The sequence below is a fragment of the Martes martes genome (assembly GCF_963455335.1).
Source record: "Martes martes genome assembly, chromosome: X".
NCBI classification, from domain to species: domain Eukaryota; kingdom Metazoa; phylum Chordata; class Mammalia; order Carnivora; family Mustelidae; genus Martes; species Martes martes.
In genome coordinates, this window is record NC_137897.1 from 53,753,710 (window position 1) to 53,778,098 (window position 24,389).

At 56.4% G+C, this 24,389-nt stretch overlaps 1 protein-coding gene across 2 annotated transcripts; it reads left to right on the forward strand.

The window, feature by feature from the left end:
• The first annotated feature begins 3,623 nt into the window (after window positions 1-3,623).
• Window positions 3,624-20,748, forward strand: EFNB1 (ephrin B1). Of its 2 annotated transcripts, XM_080795327.1 has the most exons (6): window positions 3,643-4,521; window positions 13,012-13,289; window positions 14,086-14,178; window positions 14,367-14,495; window positions 14,657-14,985; window positions 20,625-20,748. In XM_080795327.1, exons 1-6 carry the CDS (start codon window positions 4,394-4,396, stop codon window positions 20,679-20,681), a joined length of 1,014 nt encoding a protein of 337 aa, XP_080651453.1. In that variant the 5' UTR covers window positions 3,643-4,393; the 3' UTR covers window positions 20,682-20,748. The 2 variants fall into 2 exon arrangements, with proteins under 2 accessions (XP_080651454.1, XP_080651453.1); XM_080795328.1 differs by lacking the exon at window positions 20,625-20,748 and having other exon boundaries at window positions 3,624-4,521; window positions 14,657-16,520.
• The last annotated feature ends 3,641 nt before the right edge of the window (window positions 20,749-24,389 follow it).

A 24,389-nucleotide genomic window follows, 5' to 3' on the forward strand; every position in this document is an offset into this window, starting at 1 on the left:
TGAAGCTGGGGCAGAGACTGGGGGTTAAGAGTCTGGTTGAACCTTGGGCGTTGGGGACCACCCCCTCCTTCACCAGCCACTGAAAACTGCCATGGCTGCCGTGGAACTAGACCTGCAAGGTTTACCTCCCTGGGGCTGGATCTGACCTAGTCGTGGGGTGTGGTGCATGCAGGAGAGGGGAAGAGGGAGAGCGGGAGGGCTCCAGCCCCACCCTGGGTTTGCCCGGAGACTAACCCAGAGATAGAGTGATTTGGGAAAAACCAGGTATTTGTGGGGGAGGGAAGACAGCCTGGGTCCCACACAGATGGCAGCAAATCTCAGCCAGCAGAGCCCTGAGGGCAGAGGGAAGAACAGGAGAGAAATGGACAGTGGGAATGAGCCAGCAGGACTCAAGAGAGGGCCTCACTGGCGGAGGTTGGCGGGGGAGGGCGGAGGGAGGGGATGCAGACCATTTGAGCCTGGAGCCTCAGTTTTTCTCATCTCTAGAGTAGACCTATCAAGGTCTACTTCGGGGACGTTGTGAGAATTAAACTCAGCTAATACAGCACCAAAGGTGAAAGTACCCAGCTACAGTGCCTGGCATACAGTGGGTATTCAAGAAACACAGCTCCCCCTCTCCCTATAGGGAATGGTTGTGGGTGTCTGTGAGGAGGGTATGCGCAGAGGCTATGGGTCTCTGTGCGGACAGACAGGAGACCTAGGGCAGGCTGGGGATGACCTGATCTAATAGAGGGTTGCTAGCCTCACTGGGCTCGCCCAGCTTACATTGCTCTGGGCCTGGGGTAGGCTGCCTGTGCTCTGACCCTTTGGTATGCAAGGTCCACACCTTGGCACATACTCCTTTCCAGAGCCTTGGGATATCAGTGTAGACTCATGAGAGTCATTGGTTATAACACAAATTGGGTAGCTCAATAACCTAGGTTAAAATCATGACATTTCTACTTCCTGGCTGTGCAGTTTTAGGTAAGTTAATTCACCTTTCCCGTCTCAGAGTGTAGGACAGGCAAGGACAGGTCGAGGACAAGGGCCACAGAAATTGAGGGTGAGGGTATATGTGTGTGTGTGTGGTAATGCTGATCTGGGAGGCCCAGGGAGGGGTGTGACTGTTATTGGAGCAGTGAGGACTTGGATAAGAGAGGATCCACATGCTACATGGAACCCAAGTTCTTCTCAGTCTCCCCTTGGGGGAGGGGGTAATTTCTCCCTACCTCAGGGGCCTGAATCCTTACGTCTGAGGCCCTTCTAGGGTGGCACAGAGAGTGGGGGCCTGGAGTCAGTGATCCTGGCTGCAGCTGAGAGTAGGTCCGGTCCTACTACTGAGGCCCCTAGAGCTGGAGTGGACAGGCTGAGGCAGAAAGGTTGTGCCATGACCAGCGGTGACCAGCATGTAAAGCAGGCCTCAACATAGAGAGTCCACTCCTCTTTCCTTTGCTGCCATCCCCACCCAGAATTAGGGGGTGCCAACGCACAGTCAGGAGTTGCTTAGGGTTCCCAAGTCTGGCACCATAGCCTCATTTCCCCCTTCCCCGACCTGGTTTGGGGCTTGCCTCCCAAGAGACACTGGGGGCGTGTTGGCAGCAGAATGTGAGGCTGGTGTTGGGGTTGGTAGTGGTGATTTTAGGTGGGAATCTTGAGATGTGGCCAGGAACACAGATGAATAGTCCCAGACCTAGCAACCTGTGAACGAAGAGTACAGTCCTGACCCATCCTGACGCTGCTCCCTTCCAAGCGTGAGCCAGCTTTTGACCAGGAATGAATTACGTAAGCAAGTAGGCAAGAAAGGGCTGAACATGTGACAAATCAGTATGGTACAGGCTTTAGGACTGGTTCAGGCTTTGGAGACAGATACGCCTGGGGGAATGTCTTGCTTCTACCACCGATTAGTTCAGTGACCTCAGTGGAGCTATTTCTCTTCCCTGAGCCTTGTCTTCCCTCTTATGTGAAATGGGGGGTGTGGAACTTATCCCAAGGGACTATGAGAGGAAACCCATCTAACATGATTCTTGGTACAGAGTCAGCACTCAGTAAGCAGCAGGCTTCTTTCCATCAGTGGTGCCACGCACACACTTCAAGGGATCCTAGTCCCCGGGCTGGACGATTGGTGCGCCCTTGCACCTTGTTCTCATCTCTCCTTGTCCACACCCCAGTAAGGGGTCCAGCTGTCAGGTGAAAGACCCGACTTAGCTTTTCCTGGTCTCTGTCCCCCCAGAACGTTTTCACCCTCCAGGCCCTGGCCCTAAAAGGAGGAGAGGCCTAGCTTCTCCCTTCTTATTCCACCCCCCCCCCAATCCAGGTCCACTCTAAAGCCAAAGAGATCATCACAGGATCCAGTGAGAAACACCTACTTAAGTGTGATAAGGACATGAACCTGTTTAGTAAACGGTAGAACCCTTTGGGAATGTTGCTCACCTGTCTCCATCAAGTAGCAGCAAGGAGACTATATCCCAAAGCCAACCCCAAACCCAGATCTTCCTCCTGGTGCTTTCCCTTCCTCCCCATACTGGACCGCGGTTCTTGCCAAGACTACCACGCCCGTCCTAAGTCTCAAGTCCAAGTCAAGTGCTATGTTTCTGTGTGTCAAGCTCCTGGGTGAGAGCTTCCCATTTCTCCCGGGCTCCCGCAGTGCTATGGAAGACCAGTAGGGGGAGACATTAGCACGTGGGTATGCCTGTTGGGGGTCGGACCAGGAGAGCGGGCCGGACCGGGAGGGTCTGAGCTATGGGATGGAGCCAAAGTTATAGGCAAGGAAGCGAGGAGGGGCGGGGAGAATGGGCCAGGGCTGGGAGACAAAGACCCAGATGGCGAAGCCGGGAGGGCCTAGAGTCTGGCGTCTTGGGGCCAGGACGCTCGCTTTTGCTTTTTCAAAAGGCGTCTGCCTGCACCCTTTTCTCTCTGCCCAGGAGGTGTCTTTCTTTATTGAGATGCCCCCTCACATCCCCGCTGGCCTATTCCGGGGTCTTGCCTGCCCCTTCAGACAGGACAAGACTCTAAGTTTGGCCTCCCAAGTCCCACAAAGCTCTCCCCTGAGGCTGAGATTCCAAAGGCCTGGTCCCCAGGGGCAAAGAGAGCACCTCCCACCCACCTCCATCCGGTACTTGATCTCTCTTGAGTCTCCATCACCTATCGGATCTGTGTGTTTAGGACTCCAGGTCCAACTGCAAGCAGACACTGCATTGTGAGGTAAGAAGGAGGAAGGCCCACCAGAGCCCCACGTGAGATGGGACGGGGAGCAACCAGGCTACTTTTGCCACAGAGGTGGGCGCAGAGCAGGACTTCAGGGTTCCTGTATAAAGAGAATGGAAGTACGTTCCCGGGATACTTGCGACAGGGCCTATCTGGTTCAGTGGGCCAGAGTGTTGACTAGGCGCGCGAGAGGAGAGCAGGCCGACAGCCCTAGAGGAACGCCAACTTCCCACCGGCCGAGCGCTCTGGAAACGGGACTAAACCGGACCCACCCCTAGCCACACGAGCCGCACTCTCTTAGTGAGCACGGCGTCCTTAAGAGCTCCCAGGAGCTCCGCCCCCTTCCTGTTCTGGGGGCGTGACAGGGGACAAGGACCCCGAGACGGAGCTTCCTATTGGCTAAGAGGAGTAGGGTCGGCCTTGCGTTCGCCTGAGCAGGGGAGTAGACAGCTCAGCGGCAGCCGGGGGAGTCTATGCGCGCTGGACAGCAGTGGGAGGCGTGTGAGAATCGCACTGGCCGCAGACCTTCGGGTGCAATCGCCGGGGAGCTAGGACTCGGCGACTGGGCTGCGGAGCGATCCGGCCGAGGCTTCAGAAGCGCAAATCGATGGGACTATCTCGCTCTGCTGCGTCTTCCCGCTCTTCTGAGTACACTGAACGGGGCCCCCGCTGAAGTAGAAGCTGTCGGTGGGGCGCGCAGCCCAGAGTCCCAGTGTGGCCTGGAGGAACGGAGACCGTGCCAGGGCGACCCGGCCGGGAGCCCCCGGACTGAGCTCGCATTGTGGGGAGACTCCGACTTCTTCCAAGGGGCGTCGATCCCGGGACAGTCGAGGCGTCGGTGCGGCCACCGAATCCTCAGTGGGGAGACCCAGTCAGGGAGAGGGCGCGCAGTCCCGAACAGTCTCGGGGAGCCCAGCGGAATCGGGCCGGATCACCCGGGGGCGCAGAGCCCCCATCGCGCCTCGTGCGAGGAGCGAGCCCTCAGAGACCGCGGCCCATGCCCGGGCTGGGGACGGCTGCCCAGTGAGTCCTCCTGGCCCGCCGGGCGGAGAAGAACGACGCCGAAGCCGGCGGGAGGGGAGCACTTCAAGGCCGGTGACTGCGGAGGATGGGCGCCTGAGCGGTTCAGAGCGCAGCGCAGCACGGGAAGGCGAGGCCAGTTTGCTGAGGAGGCGCCAGGGGATCCCAAGTGCAGCCTGCTCCTGGGAAGATGGCCCGGCCTGGGCAGCGTTGGCTCGGCAAGTGGCTTGTGGCGATGGTCGTGTTGGCACTGTGCCGGCTCGCCACGCCGCTGGCCAAGAACCTGGAGCCCGTGTCCTGGAGCTCCCTCAACCCCAAGTGAGTAACTTACTGGCTCAGGTCCCTGGGGGTGGGAGGCACTCCTGCAGGGTGAGGCCACGCGTCCCCGAGTGCGTGTGGGGAGGTGTTTCGAGGAGGAGCGGCGCCCCATTTTGTCTCTGGCGTTTTCGAGTGTGTTTTCCTGCGGGCGGGTGGGGCAGGGTGCGGCGGGGTGGGGTGGGGGGCACTCGGCTGGGTTGTGACCCCTTGGCTTCCCCGCTCTCTCCTTCGCATGTCCCGGATCAAGTCGGGATGGTCGCGCCTGGCGGAGCTGGGAGTCCGGGCGCTCGAGGGCGCACCCGAGAGCTGGGTGGGGGAGAGAACGCATTCCCCTATGGGGCCCCTGGGAACGTGGCGGTTTTCTCCGAGAGCCGCTTTAGGGGCGAGCTTGACCTGGTTGGGGGACGAGGCCGGAACACAGGTTTCCCATTTGTTTGGCTGTGAAGGGACCACGGCTCGGGACTCCGCGCTTGGGGCGGGTGGCTGCGCCTGTATCCCCATTCGGGCTTCTCCAATTTCCATTTCTCTTTCTTCTCTCTTTGCTTCCCTAGCTTTTCGCTTTGCCGTCTCTTCTGGCCCCTCTTTTCTCCCCACTGGGGCGGTGGAAGGGCGGGCGCCGCTCTCAGGCTCACAAAGGCGGCCGGTGGAGAGGGGCGGAGTGGGAGAGGGATTTGTTGGGGAGGGGGGTTCGATCCAGCGCCCGTTGGGGGTCCAGTGGAGCCAGCGGCAGAGATTCGAGGGCCAGCCCAGGCAGAGTGGCGTCGGAGCTGGCGAGGGAGGTGGGGTGGGGATGGAAGGATTCCTGGCCAGGCGGGTCCCGGTGGCCCCCTGCCCTATGTCCCTCAGATTGGGAAGCTATGCTTAGCTTTTCCCAAGGGGTTGGGGATGTAGCTATGTAGAGGAGATCCTTTCTTTTCTTCCTCTTCCTTCCCCTTCACAATCCCCCCCACCCCCAAACAACACACACACCTTTTAGGGCGGTGGCTCAGTGGTTTCTGGGCTGTTAGTGAAGAGTCTCTGGGGCTGTGTAGTGACCTCTGGACCTTTTACTCTTTTGGCATTCAGGACTGGGGTTGGAATCCAGGGTCAAGATTGCTCTTCCTGTTTTGTGGAGGTTGTGGTGATGTGCAGATACCCCTACTTAGTGGGAAACTGGGGGGCTTTGGCCTGCCCTCTGTGCTCTCTGATTTTTGTATCTGTAATCTCTTTCCACTCTCCTGGGCTCCCTGGCTAACTTCCCGGGCTCCTGCCTGCCTTGGCCTCTTACATTCCAGGGACAGTGCATCTCTCAGCCCTGGAGTGGGAGAAGGCAGCTTCTCTAGTTCTATTCTTGCGTTAAGGTAGGGTCCTATTTACCGGTTTGTGGGATGGCTAAAACAAGGTCAGTGTAGAGGGTTCCGGAAAGGAAACAAGGTACGAGGAAAGGGATTGACAAGAATTTCTTCCCCACCCAGGAGCCAGACTGGGTGCAGTGCTCTCCTAACAGCAGGGAGTTAAGATAGTCTGGGGACCCTGAGCTGTTTAGCTCAAGGGAAAGGGTTGTGAAGAGCCCAGTCCCCCCGCCCCTCCTGCTTACAGGGGAGGTGGAGGCTGGAAATGCTCTCTCTCCAGTCAGGATAGCTGAAATCCGCCTGGGGTAGCCCATTATAGGGGCTCATGGGAGTGACCTAATTGCTCTCTCGGGTCTCTAACCAGAGATAGCAGGCAGCTCCGCAGCTGGAAAGGAGCCCTCCTGCAGAGTTGGAGGGGGGCGCTGGGAGAAACAAGATCTCTCTGAGCTTCTCCCTTTTTGTGTTTTGAGCCTTTAGTGCTGTGGACCAGTTTCCAGGTTTTTGAGTTCCACCCACCCCACCATCCACTTCAGGCTGAGGGCAGGCATCCGGGTGCAGGGTGAGGACTCAGTAGGACTACGTAGGACCTGCACAAATTCTGTCCTGTAATCGAGCAGATCCCAAGAATGGTGGGGGACTGATGCTGGTGCCCCTGCATGCCCCCCAGTTCCACCCACGCCCAGGGGTCTGTGTGTGTTGGTGCATGGGGGGCTGGGCAGGAGGACAGGAGGGAGGCACTGCGCTCAGCTCCACAAGAGCTCCAGGGGCTGCTTCTGCCACCGCGCCCAACCCTCAGGCTGCCACAGCCTTTCAAATAAACAGTCTCTCTCTGTCTGTCTCTCCCTCTTTGCCTCCTGCCCGAGTTCTCCCTCTCAGGTCTGTGTTGGTTCGCCCTCTCACGCCCTCTGTGAGCCTCACTCACCTCCCCTCTCCAGTGAGGCTCGCCCTGCTCTCCCTTTTTCTCACACTCCCTCTCACTCTTAGTCACTCTCTGCCTCTTTTTCTCAAGTCCTTTTGTTTCTTGCACATGCCCGTGCTCTCCCTCACAGGCTCATTTTCTCTCTTCCCTCCCCTCTTCCTCCCTGCTTTTGGTCTCTTTCCTCAGCCTTGTCAGGAGCTGGCACCCCCCCCCCCACTCAAATCTCCCAGTGCCTATAAACCTTGCTTAATTGCTTCCTTCTTGGGGAAAAGAAATCAAAATAAAGAAGTGGTTGGGTTGGGGGTATGTTTCCAGGTTCCAGGGTGCATGCAGCCCCAGCCCTGACTGAGAGAGAGGAGCAGGAAGCGCTGACTTGAGACTTCCAGGCTCTTTCCCAGAATTGTTGCTGGGGTCTTTCAGTGTGAAAGTCCCTGGGTGGTGAGGGCTTCTGCCTCTCCTTTGCCCCTCTTGTCAGATTTGCCTGATGAGCATGGGGGGTGGGTGGTAGGTTTAGTCCCACTACAGGTTGGGAGAAACCAGAGGGTATGCATGTGCTTGGTAATAGTCCCAGAGTGGCCCCCTCCCCCAGCCTCTTCCCCAGAGAGCTTGGGGCAGCCGGCAGGCCTCACACTTGAGTCCTCAGCCAAGTCCAGCTGCTGCAGTTCAGTCTCTCTGTCCCATTCTGACCCCTTCCTGCCCCCCACTCAGGTTCCCCCACCTCCAGGGAGTGGGAATGTGCCTGAGATCACATTACACCTTCCCTATAAGGGGGTGGGGGTGGGGGGGTTCGGCTTGGTGTCCAGGACCCTTGACTCCAGCCAGCATGGGTGGGGGCAGCTGCAGACCCCAACCCAGGCTTGCCTGCTAGGAGCCAAAATATTGGTCCCAGCCCCCTCACAGCTGTTCCAGCTCACAGTCCTGGGGAGGCCAGCTCAGGGGGCCCCTTTCCGGGGCGGCTAGAGACCTGACCTCTTCTACTCTGTGGCTGATTTGGACACAGGTGGGGGCTTGAGAGTGATGGGAACCCAGCAGCTCCTAAAGTTTCCTGTTCCCCTCCCTCCCCACCCCCACCCCAGGCAGTTGGGCCAAAGCAAGAAGGGCCTGTGAGTCTGGGGTGGGGGCTAAATTGAGGGTTCCCTGTTTCCCCTCAGGTTCTCCACTGCCTCTTCAGCTCAGGTGGATGGGGAAGGACAGGCCCTGGACACTACTGTTTTCTGGGGTTGGGACTGTGGAAGGGGTGGGCCAGCCAGGAGGCTGCTTGTTGCCATGAGAACACCAGGTTTGGGGGAGGGTCCACTCTGTGACTATTAGGCAAGTTGAGGTGGAGGGCGTTGCTCACCAGTCACATCCTGGATTCCTGGCCCTGGAATAGCAGCCCCTCCTGTGTGTGTTTTCATAGTGGGCATTTTGGGGCGGGGGTGCCAGCAGCCAGGAGTGGAAGCTCCTTTAGTTTCTTCTAAATGGTACTGTGTTTGGCAGGCCAACTTAACAGTCAGGCAACACCTTGCTACTTACTTACAAAGCATCCTCCTATGTGAGTTCGTTGGTGGTTCCCATCAGCCCTGGGGAGTAGGAATTGCCCCCCTGCCCCCTGCCACCCGTTTCCAGATGAGAAGGCCTGTGCCTGGAAGAAGGAAGTGACTTGTCTAGACTCAGCTCACAGGGGGCAGAGCTTGCCGTATGGCATTCTTTCCATGCCATCCTGCTCCCTCGGGATCTAGGAGAGAGAGAAATTCAAGGTTGGGTTTGGAAAGAGGAGCCGGCTCCCTGCCCCTGGGTTCCCCTCTTACCTCACAGGTGTGTGTGCATCTGTCCTTGTGACTCAGGCCCTGCCTGCGTGGGATGAGCAGTGCCCTGGCTTCCTCCTTTGATTTGGTTAGGCCTTCCTCTGAGGGCAGCCTGCTCCAGTCACCCGAACTAGGGGCGGTCAGCTCCTGCCTGGCACTCTCCCTCCTGAGCTCAGAGTGGTACCTTGGGTTCCTCTCTAGGCCAGGAGCCTCACTTCCTCTCAGGGATCCCACAGAAAGCAGACAACAAGGAAAGAGGTGTGAGCCCCCCTCCATTGGACCCAAGTATGAGCCTGGTAGGGCCGAGGGAGGACAGAGTTCAGTGTAGGTGGGGAGGGTGACTTCCTCTGGGACTCTCCTGGCTTCTCTGCCTCCGACAGTGCTGTGTGTGTGTGCCAGGACCCAGCTGCTGTACCTGCCCACCCACGCCTGGGCGGGCACTGCTGGGACACGCCAGGCCTGCTCCTGACGCCTCGGGGGCTGGGTGGAGCTGGGGGAATGAAAGAGGAGCCTTTAATTTGGGGGCTCCCCACCCTTGCTGGGATGGGAGCAGACTTGAGCTTTGGCTTGGGGTCTGTCCTCCACTCGTCCTACCACTCTGTGGGTACAGGCATGGTGCCGCCGGGGTCCCCGCATCAAAGGGGTGGCTGGAGTCTACTACCAAACTTGGACCGGTGCGGCCTGGGACTGGGCTCTCCCTTAGGCCACTCTTTGACCACAGGTTTCTAGAGCCTGAGGGAAGGAAAGAATGAGCCTGGTGGAATATGAGCACCTTTCTGGGCATGACCCCCACAGCTGCAGGCTGCCCCCACTGCAGATTGTATGTGTTTGGGCAGAGAGGGGCTCAGCGGGACGAAGGAAGCAAGAGGGCAGTTAGCCTCTGACCAAGCTACTGCCCCAGACCCTTCAGTCTTCTTGCCTCCCAGGATTTGTAACTAGCAGTCATGGCAGCACTTCTCGGCTCAGCAGAAAGGCTGAGGGAGAGACTTGGGCTAGGGTGGAAGGGAAGAGGTAGGCCATAAGAAGGAGCTGGAATGCTCCAGCAGCCTCCCCCAAGTCCTTTTCCTCCCTGGGGTGGCTCACTGGGGTCCTGGGGCTATCAGAAGCTGAGAAGGGAAGACCTCAGGGGTTACCATGGCAACCTGCTTCGGGCTTCCTGCTGGGCCTTGTCAGTCCCCTTATTTTCCAGAAAAGGGCTTTGTCTGGGGGTGGCCCCAGGCAAGAAAGCTTGGCCTGATAATAGTTTTGAAAAGTGGGGGATAAAGAGTTTAACTTGGGGACAATCTCTTTGTCCTCCTCCCTTGCCCCTACTCCTAACCTGACATGTATGAGGGGAGACCTGCAGGGTCCCCCCCGCCCCCACCTGGATAGTATGACTAGTGTTGTACCTGGCTTCAGGCTTCGCTCTCGCTGGCTACACACCTGCCCCTTATGTCCCCTTGCCACTTTCCTGGGCTTCCTGTAGGCCAAGAAGCAGTTCTCCTGATGTTTGAGAAGATGCTGCGGAGGCACCATTATAGGGGATCAGGGTCAGGGAAGGCAGGTCTCATCAGGCTCTTCTCCATTCTGCACTTTAGGGGAAGGTGAGTTTCCCTCTGCCAGCTGCTATGCAAATGAACTGGTGAATATTCATGAAGTCTTTTGCTGAGGTTGAAGAGAGTGTGAGCGGTGTTGGGGGCCATAGTTCTTTTTTCTACTCCCTCCTCCATCCACTGTATAGACATCTGTTTCCTCAATGGCTCTGGATTCAAGGTAGAGCCCCCAGTAGCTGGAAGCCCTGTATTTCAGATCTGGAGCTCCAGAACCTGAGCAGCCGTAGATGTGCTTAGAACAGCTAAGCCCCCGGTGAGGAAGCCAGGGCCAAGTGGCACGAGAGGTGAGATGACCTGTACCCCTTCGCATGCCCTCTGTGCACCTGCCATCACCTCCATGGAAGGTCTCATCGAAGCGCAGCTCTGTAAGGATTCAGCCAAGGCTTTAGGTCTTCTTAGAGCCCTAGGGCTTAACGTCCTGGCTGAGGGTAGCCTCCTCCAGTCAGCTTGGAGCACCTCTCTTCCATAGGAATGTTCAACTGATCACGCCATCCCTCATATGAGGGACGTGGACTCAGTAGGTCTCGAAGGTTCCACTGGTTCTAAGAAGTTAGAAGTCATCGAATCCAGCTATCTGGGTGGACCCAGTGTGAGGCTGAGGAAATGAAAATGGCCTTGGGAATTATGGGGGCCTGGGGTGAGGCTGTTCCCTCTTCAGTGTTTATAGGGGCCTTCCTCCCATGCCTGCCTCCTTTCTGGTCCTCTAGAGTGCAGTAAAGCTAGGTCCTAAGGGAAAGGCCTTCTTGTTGTGGTTTTTACCCTCCTGTAGAGGAAGATGGCAGGTCTCAGCTTGTCAAAGCCTCGTTTAACATGGAGGGAGGGCTGCCTTTCTTCATCTGCTTGGTCTAGAGTCACCTCCCTGGGTATCATTTGCCTCCCTTGAGTGAGGGCCCTGAGCTCCCGGCAGGCCCTCGTACCTTGTGGTCCCCAGTGAGCAATAGGCCCCCAGGAAGTGAAGCCATGCTCTCCTGCTGTCAGCTCTGTTCCCTTGAAGTGCTACTTTCAACCCCCCATTGTCCTTGCTAGAAGGTCTGTCCCCAGTGGGATGCTTGTTGTGACACTTGAGGCCTTTCAGACTGGCCCCAGCTGAGCTTTTCTACCCCCTCTTCTTCTCTCTACCAATTGTGGGGCCAGTCACTGGCCTGGGGTTTGTGTTCTAGCCACTTCTGTCCATTCTTGCTCTGTGTTAACTTCTTATTTTCTTCCTCCTCCCCCACCCCCGCCCCCGCCAGGACCCACTTGCATTCTGCTCCTTCTGAGGAACCATCTCCTGTCAGATGAATTGTCTCCTTCCTCTCGCTGCCTCCAGCCCTTGCAGTTTGAGCCACCATCCTCCCACATAACCTACAGATAGCCTGGTACTGTCTGTTGCTAAAGCATGGATCCTTTTTACTTTTTTGACCCACAGCAGACAGAAAAATCCTCAAGGATGGGGTTGTAGCTTCTCTTCCTAGCCAGCCCCCGCCCCCACCAAAAAACCCCAAGACTGGTGTCATAGGCATTTGCTGTTAGTTAGTATCTTGCCTCGCGGCAGACTAGACTGTTTCTAAGCAGGAGTCAAACATGTTGAGTACCTACTATGCACTAGGCACTCTGCATGCACCACTGTACCCACTCCACAATCCTGGGCCAGGGGTGATGTGTAGGGCTCTTACCACTGCCAGTTTATAAGTGAAGAAGCTGAAACTCTGTGAGATCATACAGCTCATCCAAGGTTGCAGAGCTAGGAAGGGCCATGTCTGTCTGGTTCCAGAGTCTGTCTGCTTTCTCCTTCCTCCATGCTATTGCCTTGCTCCCAGCTCCAGCCTGCCCAGGCTCAGAAATGGCCAAGATAGCACCATGGTTTGACTGTGGGCTTACGTAAGGACAGAGTGATAGGGGTAGATGGGCTTGGGCAGTTGCCCTCCCTCTGCTACTCCCTGGTCCCAGCCTTCAAAATTAGAAGATGAACCTGGCTCAGAAGGCATTTGGCCTGCTCCCTCAGGGTCTATAACAGGGGCAGATGTGGAGGTGGGGGTATTAGAACACAGATGTGTGAGGTTCCTGGGACCATCTCTTACATGATCTGTTGTCGGTATTTGGGCCATTTCTCCCCTCCGTCTGTTCTTTTTTAGGATTGAGACTAGTCAAGTTTGGGGACTCAGGTCCTCACACTATGGGGGTTGAATGGGTCCCCCCTCTAAGACATTGGGCTGTGGAGAGTGGGGAATGCTGTGTAGAGTCGCACCTCGCCAGAGACTACCCATTACTCCTTGGTTCCAAGCAATGCCTATTCCTTTCTCACTATCAGGCCCAAGATTAGCAAGGATGGGAGAGAAGGCTTGGGTCTCAGACAGGTTGAGATCCTCCAGTTGTAGTCTGGGAGCCACAGGGGTGGTGGCTAAGGCATGTGTGGGCTCGTTGTATGTTTGTGTGTGTGTATCTGCACACACACACACACACACACGCGTGCGCGTGTGCTGGGGAGATGGTAGCAGTGGCTCTGAAGGAATGTAAGTGTGACGGGGGTGGGAGGAGAACAGGGCCACCACCTCCAGGCAGCCCAAGTCTGACACCATTGGCCATGTCAGCCCCCTGCGGAAATGCCACATTAGGACAAAAGGCTCCCCCAGGTAGGCCGTGCCCCACCCTGCCAAGCAGTCAAAGCCTGGCAGCCTTGCCCATGGGCCACCCCTTCCACACCCTGCTGGCAGTGTGATCGTCTCTCCTCACCCCAGCCTGAGGATGGTAGAAGGACGAGATACCTCTCCTTCCCATCTCCACCTAGCAGGCTCAGCCTGGCCCTCATGGTGTGTGCCCCCAATTCAGGGGAGGGCCCAGGACCCCTGACCCTGAGGCTGACTGTCTTCCCTTCTGGGCAGGTTCCTGAGTGGGAAGGGCCTGGTGATCTACCCAAAGATTGGAGACAAGCTGGACATCATCTGCCCCCGAGCGGAAGCAGGGCGGCCCTACGAGTACTATAAGCTGTACCTGGTGCGGCCCGAGCAGGCGGCTGCTTGCAGCACCGTGCTTGACCCCAATGTGCTGGTCACCTGCAATCGGCCAGAGCAGGAGATCCGCTTCACCATTAAGTTCCAGGAGTTCAGCCCCAACTACATGGGCCTGGAGTTCAAGAAGCACCATGATTACTACATTACCTGTGAGTCCCTTCCCATCATAGGGTTCTCTCTTATGTGGTAGCAGCAGGAGTTTCTAAGTAGTACAGTGAGCGAGCACATGGCCTGTCCTGGTCTGGACCCCTCTGAAGACCAGTGTGCTCTCCTTCCAACCCGGCCTGGGATTTCTGGCCCTAACATTCACCAAGGGGGTGGCTGCCAGTCCCCTTGGCCCTAGAAGTTGGGTGGGGGAAGACTCCCAATTTGTGGTGCCCACCTGAAGTTCTCATTTTCTTGGCCTGCCTAAGGTCTAATCTCAGGAATGGAAGAGTTGGCAGAACTCTTTGGGATCAGCTGGCGGTTAGGCCTTTCTCTTCATGAGAAATTGGCCCCAAGAGGTGAAGGAGCTTCTTGCCCCATGTCACTCGGGGAGTTAGGGACAGTATTGGGACTCCAGCCCAGTTCACCTGACTGGGTTCCTTCCAGTCTCTGCAGGAGCCTCCCGCATGATTCTGGTTCTGATTGTTTTGCCTCTGAGCAACCTGGCCCAAAGAGAAGATGCCTTAGTGTCCACTGAGAAAGAAGGGCTAAGGCCTGGTCATGATCAAGGAGTAGCATCCTTGGGGGAAGCGCTAGTCTCTCATGTGGGCTGGGTCCGGGGCTGGCTACTCTGTTCCCAGCGCAAGGGAGACAGGCAGAAAGGTTCGCAGGTAGGTGGGAGCTGCTTGCCACCCCCTCCAACTCCCAGTTCTGTTTTTATGGGATAAGACAGCACTAGGATTTCTAGGTAGTGTGGGCAGACCTTTTTCTCCTGCTGACTTCTCTGGCTTCTTGCTACAGCTACATCCAATGGGAGCCTGGAGGGACTGGAAAACCGGGAGGGAGGCGTGTGCCGTACACGCACCATGAAGATCGTCATGAAGGTTGGGCAAGGTGAGTGCCCGGTGTGAGGGCTCCCCAGTTGAGCCTTTGCAACAGATGTCCCTGGCTGAGTATGGGTGCTTTGGGGAGTAGGGGAGGGGCAATAGGGTCAGAGTATCTGAAGTCTGACTTATAGGTCACTGTTGGCTTGTGCTAGATGATTGAGGTCCTTGGCTCACCCATCCTCTCCCTACCCCCAGACCCCAATGCTGTGACGCCTGAGCAGCTGACCACCAGCCGGCCCAGCAAGGAGGCAGACAACACTATCAAGATGGCCACGCAGGCCCCCAGCGGCCGGGGTTCCCTGGGTGACTCTGACGGCAAGCATGGTGAGTGCTGTGGGTGTCTCCCAGAAGGGCACAAGCCATTGCTTGGCCACCCTTTCAGGCCCTGTCTCTGAAGCGAAGCAGGACAGGGCCCAGCCAGGAATGGGCAGTGTGTCCCTGGGACCCGTGGCCAACCACGTCTCCCCTCCCTCCTCCTTCCTCAGAGACTGTGAACCAGGAAGAGAAAAGTGGCCCTGGGGCAAGCGGAGGTGGCAGTGGGGACCCCGACAGCTTCTTCAACTCCAAGGTGGCGTTGTTCGCAGCCGTTGGCGCTGGCTGTGTCATCTTCCTGCTCATCATCATCTTCCTGACAGTTCTGTTACTCAAGCTGCGCAAACGGCACCGGAAGCACACCCAGCAGCGGGCACCCGCCCTCTCCCTCAGTACCCTGGCCAGTCCCAAGGGGGGCAGTGGCACGGCGGGCACCGAGCCCAGCGACATCATCATCCCCTTACGGACTACAGAGAACAACTACTGCCCCCACTACGAGAAGGTGAGTGGGGACTACGGGCACCCCGTCTACATCGTCCAGGAGATGCCACCCCAGAGCCCAGCGAACATCTACTACAAGGTCTGAGGGCCCAGCGCAGCCTCGGGTCCCCGAGAGACAGTCGGCCAGGACTGCACCTCTCCTTTCTCCCCCACACTCCCTCCCCTGACCAGCTGTGCCCACCTTTGTATTTAGTTTTGTAGTTTCTTGGCTTTTATAATCCCCCTTTTGCCCTGCCCCCTGGGCTTCGGAGTGGGGTGCTTGTGCCCCCAGCCCCCACGCTCTTGTGCCTTCCCCCTCTGGCCAGGCCTCTGGGCTCTGCAGGGGCGCCCCTTCTTGGAGGGCAGGGTTGGACGCTGATGGACAGCAGGCAGGAAGATGCCCCCCCCAGCTCTGTCCCCCTTCCCCTTCCCCCCTTTCCCAGGACTGTTTGTCCGCTATGATCACTGTTTTTAATGTTTTTGTGTTCATTTTTTAGCTGTCAACTCATTTTCATCTGTTTTTTAAAGAAAAATGGAAAAATGTAAAAGCCAGCCCCTCCTTGGGCTTTCTGAGCCTGGCCCAGCCCAGTTTAAGGGAGCAGGGGCAGGATGTGGCCAGCCAGGAAGCATAGGATGGTATCTCTTTTATAAACTCCTTGGTGTTTGGGGGAGGGGTGGCTCGACCAGAGCTGTTCTTGCCCAGGAGGGAAGATGAGAGTGCCATTGGGCAAAGCATCTCACCCTGCCCTCCTGACCCTCCTTCTACAAAGCTGATCTTGGCAATGGGGTAGTGGCTGCCACCCTTCCACCAAAAAAAAAAAAAAAAAAAAAAAAAAAAATCTCTTCCTTGTGGGATTCTTGGACATCTCCTGCCTCCCTCACTCTCACGGTAATTAACGTCTTAATTGGCTGTTGCCTGGGGAACAGGAGAGCTGCTGCAGGCAAATGACCTCATGGGGGTGGAGGGAGGTGAGGTGCCCAGGTGGCTATTTGCCCTGCAGAGCTGGGAGTTCCCCCTCCCCCTCCCCGCCCTGTTCTCTTCTCACCTTTGGCATCCTTTGGCCTAGTGGGAAACAGAGGCCCAGGGCAGAGACCTAAGCGGGTATAAAGCCAGGTGGCCTGCTCCTTTTCTGGGCTCTAGCACAGGCAGGTGCCCCCCTCAACCCAGATTCCGCTGGCCCCTCCAATCTTGGGCCAGGGCCTGGAAGGAGGAAGAGGCTGCCCAGGGCTGGGCCAGCACGCCGTGCACTTTGACCCCGGCCCCTTGCCAGCACGGCTGCTAACAGAATGCCACTGGAGTGCGCTTTGTAGGCGCTCCCCAAGTGGCCATGGAAGGAGCTGGGCCTATCACCACCCACCTCTACACTGCCTCCTGGCCAGCTGCCCACCCCAATGCCAGGTGGGAGAGGGAACGAAACAGCCAGCCCCTTCCAGGTGGCAGTCGGAAGGGTTTTTTGTTTTTGTTTCTGTTGCCATTTGTGTAAATACTAGTCTTTTTGGAAGAAATAATGTAAAGATGTTTTGTATAAACTCTGAATTATTTTCTTGTTGCTTTTTTCTTAGAAAAAAAATGAGAACTAAAAAAAAAAAAAATTAACCACATGGAGAAATGGGTGTAAAATGGTGTCATGATATTGGGGAATGAGGTGTGAGTATGTGAGTGCTTGTGTGTGTGAGAGAGAGAGAGAGAGAGATTGAGAGAGGGAGAGAGAAAGATTTCCTGTGCCCAAATCACTGACGATCAGGGCAGGTATGGGAAAAGGGTGGCTTTCCTAGTAGAGCAAGCTGTTTCAGGTGACCTATGCCTGTCCTATTTTCCCCTACCCCCCACCCCAAGTTCCTCTGCCCTCTTGTTCTGCTGGAGCCTGCAGCACTTTCTCCCTGTCTGTCCCGTCACCTCCGTGGCATAGGCCATGAGCATCCGCCCAGTCTGTCATTAGGCTCTGCTAGAGAGAGTTGATGGGGGAGGGGGTGTTCCCATGGGGACCTGGGTGTGTCCACAGGCACTGCCACCACCTGGCTGGAACTACATCTAGGACCTGCTGGCAGGCCCAGCCCTGCCCTGCCTCAAGATACCTAAAGGTAGATAGAAATGACTTTCCAAGAGTTGGGCCTCAGCTGTGGCCCACTGGGGACTGGGGTTGCTTCAGGCCACCCAGTTCACTTCTTAGCCGGAAGAATCTTCCTCTCTTGTTTTCAGAGGTGGGCTACCCCAGAGTCCTCACCGTGGCATACTCAGGGGCTTCTGGCTGGCAGGCAAAGCCCTAGAGCTAAGCAGCCATGAGCAGCCGTGAGCACCCAGTCTCCCACAGGCTGATGGTACAGGAGGGTCTGGCCCCAATCCCGCAACAGAGAGGCAGAGTGGCAAGGGCCTGGGGCCTTCCTGCTCCAGTCTGGGGGTGGGGAGCTCCCTATAGAGCTGGCCAAGGCAAATGTCAGGAGAGGAGGCAAGTGAGATCCCAGTAGCTAGAAATGGGTAAGAAGGCACTAGAGGAAAGAAGAAGGAGGAAGGAAGGGGAGGGCTAGTTAGTGATCCAGAGCAGGAAGGCTTCTGGAGAACCAGCCAAGGTGCAGGCAGGGCTATGAGGGAAGTGGGAAGCACAGGGAGAAGGAAGGGGGAGGAGAGCTATGGTACCTGTAGGGTGAAGGGAAGGGAGGCTGGGCTGGAGCAGGGCTGGGCCTGGCTGGGGTGCTCCTGGAGCCAGCTGGGGCAGAGGCTGTTTATTTGGTTTCTCATTAACCAAAGGAAGTGCCTGGATCAGATGGGGCCTCTGCTACTTGACTGCCTGCCCAGAGTGGGGCCCCCAGCCTGGGTTGGGGGGTCTTTAACCAGGGCTTGGTTTTCAGGACAGGTTGATGTCTCTAACTGGGGTGGAGCCTGACCCGGCTTGATTGAGCCCTTCATGCACTTCTGCAACTCAATGTCCTTGTGTGGTCCCCCGCTATCAGCTATCAGCTGCCCTCGCCCTGCCGGTGGGGGGTCGAGTTTCTGGGGGCCCTTGGGAGTAGCTGTGGGGGTGTGAAGGCAAGTCAGTGGGAGAAAGCTGGGGAAAGTGTGGGGCTGTCTCTCCAACAGCCCAGATCTGTGACTGGCTCTTCCCACTTGCCCTGGCCTGGGGGCCGTGGTGGGTGCTGGATTGGGCTCGGTGCCTGAGCAGTGCTGGCCACACAGTGGTGCTCAGTAGCTTCTTGCGGCAGTGTCCTTCACCTGGACCACGCCTGCCACTTGTCTCAAACACTTACCTTACACACATTATGTCACCAAGTCTCATAAACCTTCCTGTGAGGGTGGACAGTGGGGAATTCTTCGCCTCCTATCTGAGATGAGGAAATTGAGACCCTTTCGGGGCAGTGACTTGCCCGGGGGCACCATCAAGTGATCCAGAGCACTGGGATTGGAGCCCAGGCCTTTTTCTACACTGTGAGCAAATAGAAGTTCCCCGATGGCAATTCTCCTTCTCCCCACCCCCTTGCCCCTTACCCTGTCTGGGGGGAGACCCAGCAAGCTTGCTTCCTTAGGGACCTTGACGAACAGGAGCCCTCCCCACCTTCCCTTCCCAGCTGTGTAAGTCAGAGAGAGACCAAGCTGAGCTAGGTGGAGGCTGGAGGTGTGAGCCTCCCGTGGTAGGGCCCAGACCAGCCGCACCCTCAGCTCTCCTTCCTGTCCCAGCTGGGCCCAAGCTCCTGGTGAGTCAGGGATTGATGATGCTTTCCAGGTGAGGGTGGGGCTGCCTGACTTCCTCTGCAGGCTGAACCCAGATCACCAATGAGGCAAGCTGGACAGGTGCTAACCAGGCCTCAGTTTCCCTCAAAGGGACAGGCCTCGCACCAGCTGGAAAACCGGGGCTCCTGTGATTTATTGCACTGGTCCACTTTACGCTCACAGGAGGCCTCGCCAAGGATGTGGATGGCCTGGCACATTCTAGGCAGGGACTGAGTGTGGGCTGAAGAACTCAAGGAGAGACCCGGGCCCCACTGGGACCACCCTAGTTTGCCCCAGCTGAGCAAGCGGCCCTTTAGCCACGTGGCATCAGTCGCTTTCAGAAATCCAGCCTTGCCTGGACATCACAGTCACCACTGACACCCCTGCTGAATCAGCCCCAGCCGGCCTGGAGACCCTTCTTGCCCATCTGCTGCTGGTCTCCTGTACAGCTGGCCATTAGATCTGGGGGGCTGGAGCCCCAGCTGGTGCTTGTTAGGTTGGATCCCCCTCTGGGAGGCTGCTGAGGGAGAGACCAACCTCCACCCAGGACAGGGGTCACAGATCCCAAACTGAAAGCAATTTAAGGGCATGGGGGAGACAGTAATTATGGGTTCGGTTTCCAATGGTTAATTACCCAGCTGGCAACGAGAAAGAAAAGAGGAAAAGCTGGGGGGTGGGGGGAAAAAGGAATGTGTGAAGGGATATGGGAGGATGGAAGGAGTTCGCTGCAGGGCGCTTTGATAAAGGGGAAAGAACCCCAGCCTGAGGGGCTTGAGACTGAGGGCCTGTGCCAGCTCCCACGTAACTCTTGACCAGAGGCAGGCAGGTCCCTGTTTCTTTGGGCCTCAGTTTCCCTGTCTGGGTAATGAGGAATAGAACAAGATTTCTTCATCTATTCAGAAAATATTTACTGAGCACCTACTATATGCCAGCTGGTGGTCTAGGCATTGGGGTACAGTGATGAACAGAATAGACACATAGCAGGGACCTTACATTCTAGAAGGGCCTTTAAGGCCCTGGTTAGCTCTTAAGTGTTTGTGATGGGCTGTGGGAACAGGAGAGGCAGAAATAGAAGGTACACAGATCAGAAACTTGGATTCTAAAGTTAGCCTTTCATACATTCATTCACCCATTTTCTTGCCCCATAAAATGTCGAATGCTGGGCATGTAGTCAGCACCAATAAATGGTACCTGTTGCTTTTCTGGCAAGGCAGGGAATGGGCAATTTGGCTGGGCTTCCTGGAGACCCCAAGCCCCCGGCTGTTATCATCATCACTGACCAAAGCTGGCCTTTTGCAAAGTTTCTGAACATCCTCAACAGAAGTTACCCTGAGGCTCCAGTCTCCAGGCTGCCTCCCCTAGCTCCAGTCCCAGATTCCTGGGCTGGAGGCTGGCTGAAATAGACCCATGATCAACACTTCCAAAGCCAAAGTAGAAGAGATGTGTGTCCACAGCCCTTGCTACCCCTATAGCTCTATGGGCTCAGCTCTCCCAGCCTCCCTGGAGGCAGCACTTAAGGAACTGCCTTCTGAGGGAGGAGCTGCCCCCTTTTCTCCAGCCAGGGTCCTAAGGGAGAGGCTCCAGGTGGCTCCCTAGCTTCCAGATTACCAGGAGAAGCCAAGGAGATCCTGGAACCCACCCTGCATCAGGGGGATTTCACACCAGCTGGATTCTACTGGGCAGAGCTTTTGCTCTCAGGGGGACGAGCCAGATTTCCCTGGCTGCCCTCATGCCTGTTCAGTAGAATCTGAGAGGTCAGAGGTCAGGAAAGGGTGGAGCTAGGACTTTCCCAAAGAGCTCCTTTCCAGACCAAGCCCCTTAGGGGGAAATTGAGGCCCAGACACCTGAGGGGACTTACTACCCCAGGACCGGCCAAGCCAGGCATCAGAACCAGCAACTTTGCCTCACAGGCCACTGTCACTTGCTCTTTCTTACGCATTGTTTCTTTCTTCTCTCAGAATCCCCAGAAGTTTGTGCCTGTGAGTGAACCTCTATATACACAGTATTTATACTGACAAACTCTGTAAGTTGACAGAAAGCAATTACCAAAACAACGCATTATCTATAAACCCTGAGGGAAGCACGGCCCTGGGAGGTTTAGGCCTGGTCGCAGCAGATCTGGAAAATGCAGTAAGACTGTTCCCCGGTCACCCCATGCTCCCCAGCCTCCAGGGGCACCTCACACAGCTCTGAAGTCACTCCGTAGGATAGATCGGGGGTGAATGTAGAGACCTGCCCCAGAACTGGGCATCTTAGTTGGGCGGGGCCTTAAACGGAAGGCGGTTCAACCTTCCTGGGGAGACAAGTGAAGTGGGGTGGCCTCCAGTGTCCACCTCTGGGACCTTACCCCCCCCCTTTCTCTCCTAGCCAGGCGGCCAACCTGGGCCTCTCAGGCCAGCCTGACAGTTAGCTGTCTTTGCCCTGTCTTCAGCGCCCCCCTACACACACTAACAGCCATGGCAGTAACATGCTTTCACATGCAAATTGCTATGGAATTCTCAGCCCTGCCAGTGCCCCAGCCCCTAAGGCCTCCCCCTGGGCAGATTCAGAGAAGAGAATGGAATCTTTCAAGTTGTTAGGGCGTTTAGAGACCTTCTAGTCCAGCCCCCTTGGTGGATGGATGGGAAAACTGAGGCCCAGGGAGGGGAAGGAGGAACAGCCCACAGTCACGCAGAAAGTTCACCGGGACTGGCCTTCACCCAGGTCTTCTGACTTCCAGCCCATTGCCTCTTCAAACCACTGCACAGCCTCCCAGTACTCCCGCCACTGTTGTTTACTGTGGACTCTGGAATCCCTTCCTCTAGCACAGAGGGTCAACCTGAGGTACCTCCCCCTGGGGCCTGGGAGGGTCAAATCCAGAGAAGAAAAGGCCAGTGGTACCTATGACCTAGGGGCATTGCCCAGGGAAGGGAGCCATTCTCCTCTGAAACAGCCAGCACCGGGGGATTTGCTCATTTCTCACCCTATACAACACCCCATCCACCCCTATCCCCTCCCTAATCCAGGCCAAACTGCTCTTGCTACCCTCCCACCTACATCCCTCCCCCACCCACCCCAGCTCCCCTCCTTCCACCCCGCCCACCCTAGCAGGTCTGCCAAGCCACACCAAACCTTCTCCTGGGCCGTAGCCTCACCAGATCTTCCTAGCTTTGTGCATGATCACTCCGCTGGAGCAGACACCAATAAAACCTGGCCCTAGGAGGTTTGGGAACCCAGGTCCCAGCTGCGGGGTGGAAAAATCTCCCTTTCTTTCAGTTCAGCTGAAATAAGATCAGAATTGTCTGCAATGAACTTTACAAGGAAACCCACACAAACACCAAAGGGGAAAAAGAGACCAGTTTACAGAGCACAGGTGACTGCTCCCACCTCAGCCGTGGTCTTCTCGCAGATGGGCCTAAGCTAGAAACTTCCAGGTTAATCCTGTAGTTTCTGCCTCTGAAACAGCTCTTGACCCTGCCCATTGCTGGGCAGCACTAAGGCCAGCACTCTGGTTCAAGCTGCCTTCACCTCCCTCCTGGACTATGACAATAGCCTCCCACCTAGTCTCCCTGCTTCCATCTCGTGCCCCTCCCTTGACAAAGAGCAGCCAAAATGATCTTTCCCAAACTCAATCTTGATACTGTCAATCTCTGTCTACCTTTCAAATGTGTCAGTCATCCACCTACTCCTGAGCGTGGGTATCAGGGCCCCGGGTGATCTGACCCCATGCCCATACCCGTATCGTAAGCTTCAAAGCTTTCATCCTTCCATGCCATACTCACCTTACATTCCAACGACACAAACCTACTTACTGGTCCCTGACCAGGACAGGCACCCTTCAGCCTCTGAGCCTTTCTGAATGTTTTTCTTTCGGCCAGAAATGCCCACCCACTTGGTCTTGGCCTGGGAAACCCCTGTTAATCCTTCAGGGACGCTTCTCACCTGCAAATACAGGTGAAGGTAGGCTTCTCATCTCAGCTCTCATGGTGCGTCTGCTCATGCTATGTGGCCTGTGTCTGTTTCCCCCACTAGACTGTGAGCTTCTAGAGGCCAGAAACCCTGTCTGGTTCATCCCTGTATCTCACCTAGAGTGATGCCCAGAACAGAGTTTAGTCCAGAGACAGTGTCAATACCCTTTTGAAAGGTTCGTTGAGTTGAAGGGGCACTTGGATGGGCTGGAGCAGTCATCCCAGGGCCCTGTCCCTGCCCCTCTACCTGCTTACCTTACTGCCCAGCCAATCTGGAGCACCAACGTCCTACTATATTACCTTACAGTAACAGGAGACATTGACTGAGTCCTTATTATGGGCGAGGCACTGTGCCGGACACTTGACATGCGTGACTCCATGGACACCTCAGGTCTCGATAAAGTTCTAGAGAGGTCCTTATCTGAGGTAGGGCTGTGATTAGCCCTGAGCAGCAGTTACGGAAGCAGAAGCTCAGAAAGGGAAAGTACCTCGTCCTTGAGCACACCGCTAGAAAGTTGCAGAGCAAGGATCGGAACTCAAGAGGCCTGATTCCAGAGTCCAAATGCTTAGTTAGGTCCTTGGCCACGCTGCTGGCATGAGAGGGTAGTGGCGGCCAGAGGAGAGGGCAAAGCTGGGCCCAGCAGCCTGCACGGCTCGCGTTCAGCCACATGGCGTCAGAGGCCGGTTTCCGGTGTTTGGTAAGAGCGCAGACTCCGGAGTCATGCTGCCAGGGTTGGCACCCAAGCTCTACGGCTTTCTGGCTCTGAGTTCTTTAGCAGGTTGCTGAAACCCTCTGTGACTTTGGTTTTGCCTCTGGAAGACGGGGCTGAGAGTAGCAGCCACCTTCGTGAGATTGCAGAGAGGATTCCGTGACTGCACGCCTAACAAGCCCTGGGAACGGAGCCCTGGGAACTGCTTGGTGCGTGCCACTTACCAGCCTGGGAGTCCCGGAGCAGCCTTCAGTGCTTCTCACCCTGCTGGAGGCACCAAGCCTGCTCCAGGCTGGTCTCTGGGCAGCCACTGAAAGCAGGGGCTCAGCAGCCAGAGAGCCTCTGGCCTCAGCCTCAGCCTGGGTCACTATGGCTCCATTGGGAGTGGGCGGTAGTAGGCTGCCAGCCCCTCCAGGCCTGGAAGAAGGAACTTCTAGTCTGTTGTGCTCCACTGCCCCGGGAGCCTGGACTCAGGGTCGGGAGGCCTGCATCTGAGGCCTGAATCTGCCACTAATACTTGAGTAATTTCTCTCTTGGGGCCTGGGTTTCTTCTTCATCTGTTGGGAAAGGAATGATATAAGCAAAAAATGGTAAAAAAAAAAAAAAAAAAGCCCCCACTGAACTTTGATGTAAGGAGTCACCGCTTCCCATCAGGATGGGATCCTGGGGCACCTGGGTGGCTCAGTGAGTTAGGCGGCTGCCTTTGGGTCAGGTCATGATCCCAGGGCCCTGGGATCCAGTCCCATGTTGGGCTCCCTGCTCGGTGGGGGCCTGCTTCTCTTTCTCCCCAACTTGTGCGCTCTCTCTCTCTCTCAAATAAATAAATAAAATCTTAAAAAAGAAAAAAAAAAGTGGGTTCCTTTGGGCCAGTGAACCTGGCACTCAGCAAAGAGCTGATGAATGAATAAATAAGCAAGTGTCTTCCCCACCACCACCCCACCTTGGACTCTATGCCCATCCCCCTGCCAGACTCCAGCAGCCAGAGGTCCAGCTCCAAAGCAGGAGTGCTCTGGTAGTGGTCTGCGGAGCTTCTGGGAAATCAAGAAACATGTGTTGCCCTGTTCAG

Coding starts and splice junctions, on each gene's coding strand:
- EFNB1 (XM_080795328.1), top strand. CDS start 4,394: ATGGCCCGGCCTGGGCAGCGTTGGCTCGGCAAGTGGCTTGTGGCGATG. Junction 13,290..14,085: donor CCATGATTACTACATTACCT/GTGAGTCCCTTC, acceptor TTCTTGCTACAG/CTACATCCAATGGGAGCCTG. Junction 14,179..14,366: donor CGTCATGAAGGTTGGGCAAG/GTGAGTGCCCGG, acceptor CCCTACCCCCAG/ACCCCAATGCTGTGACGCCT.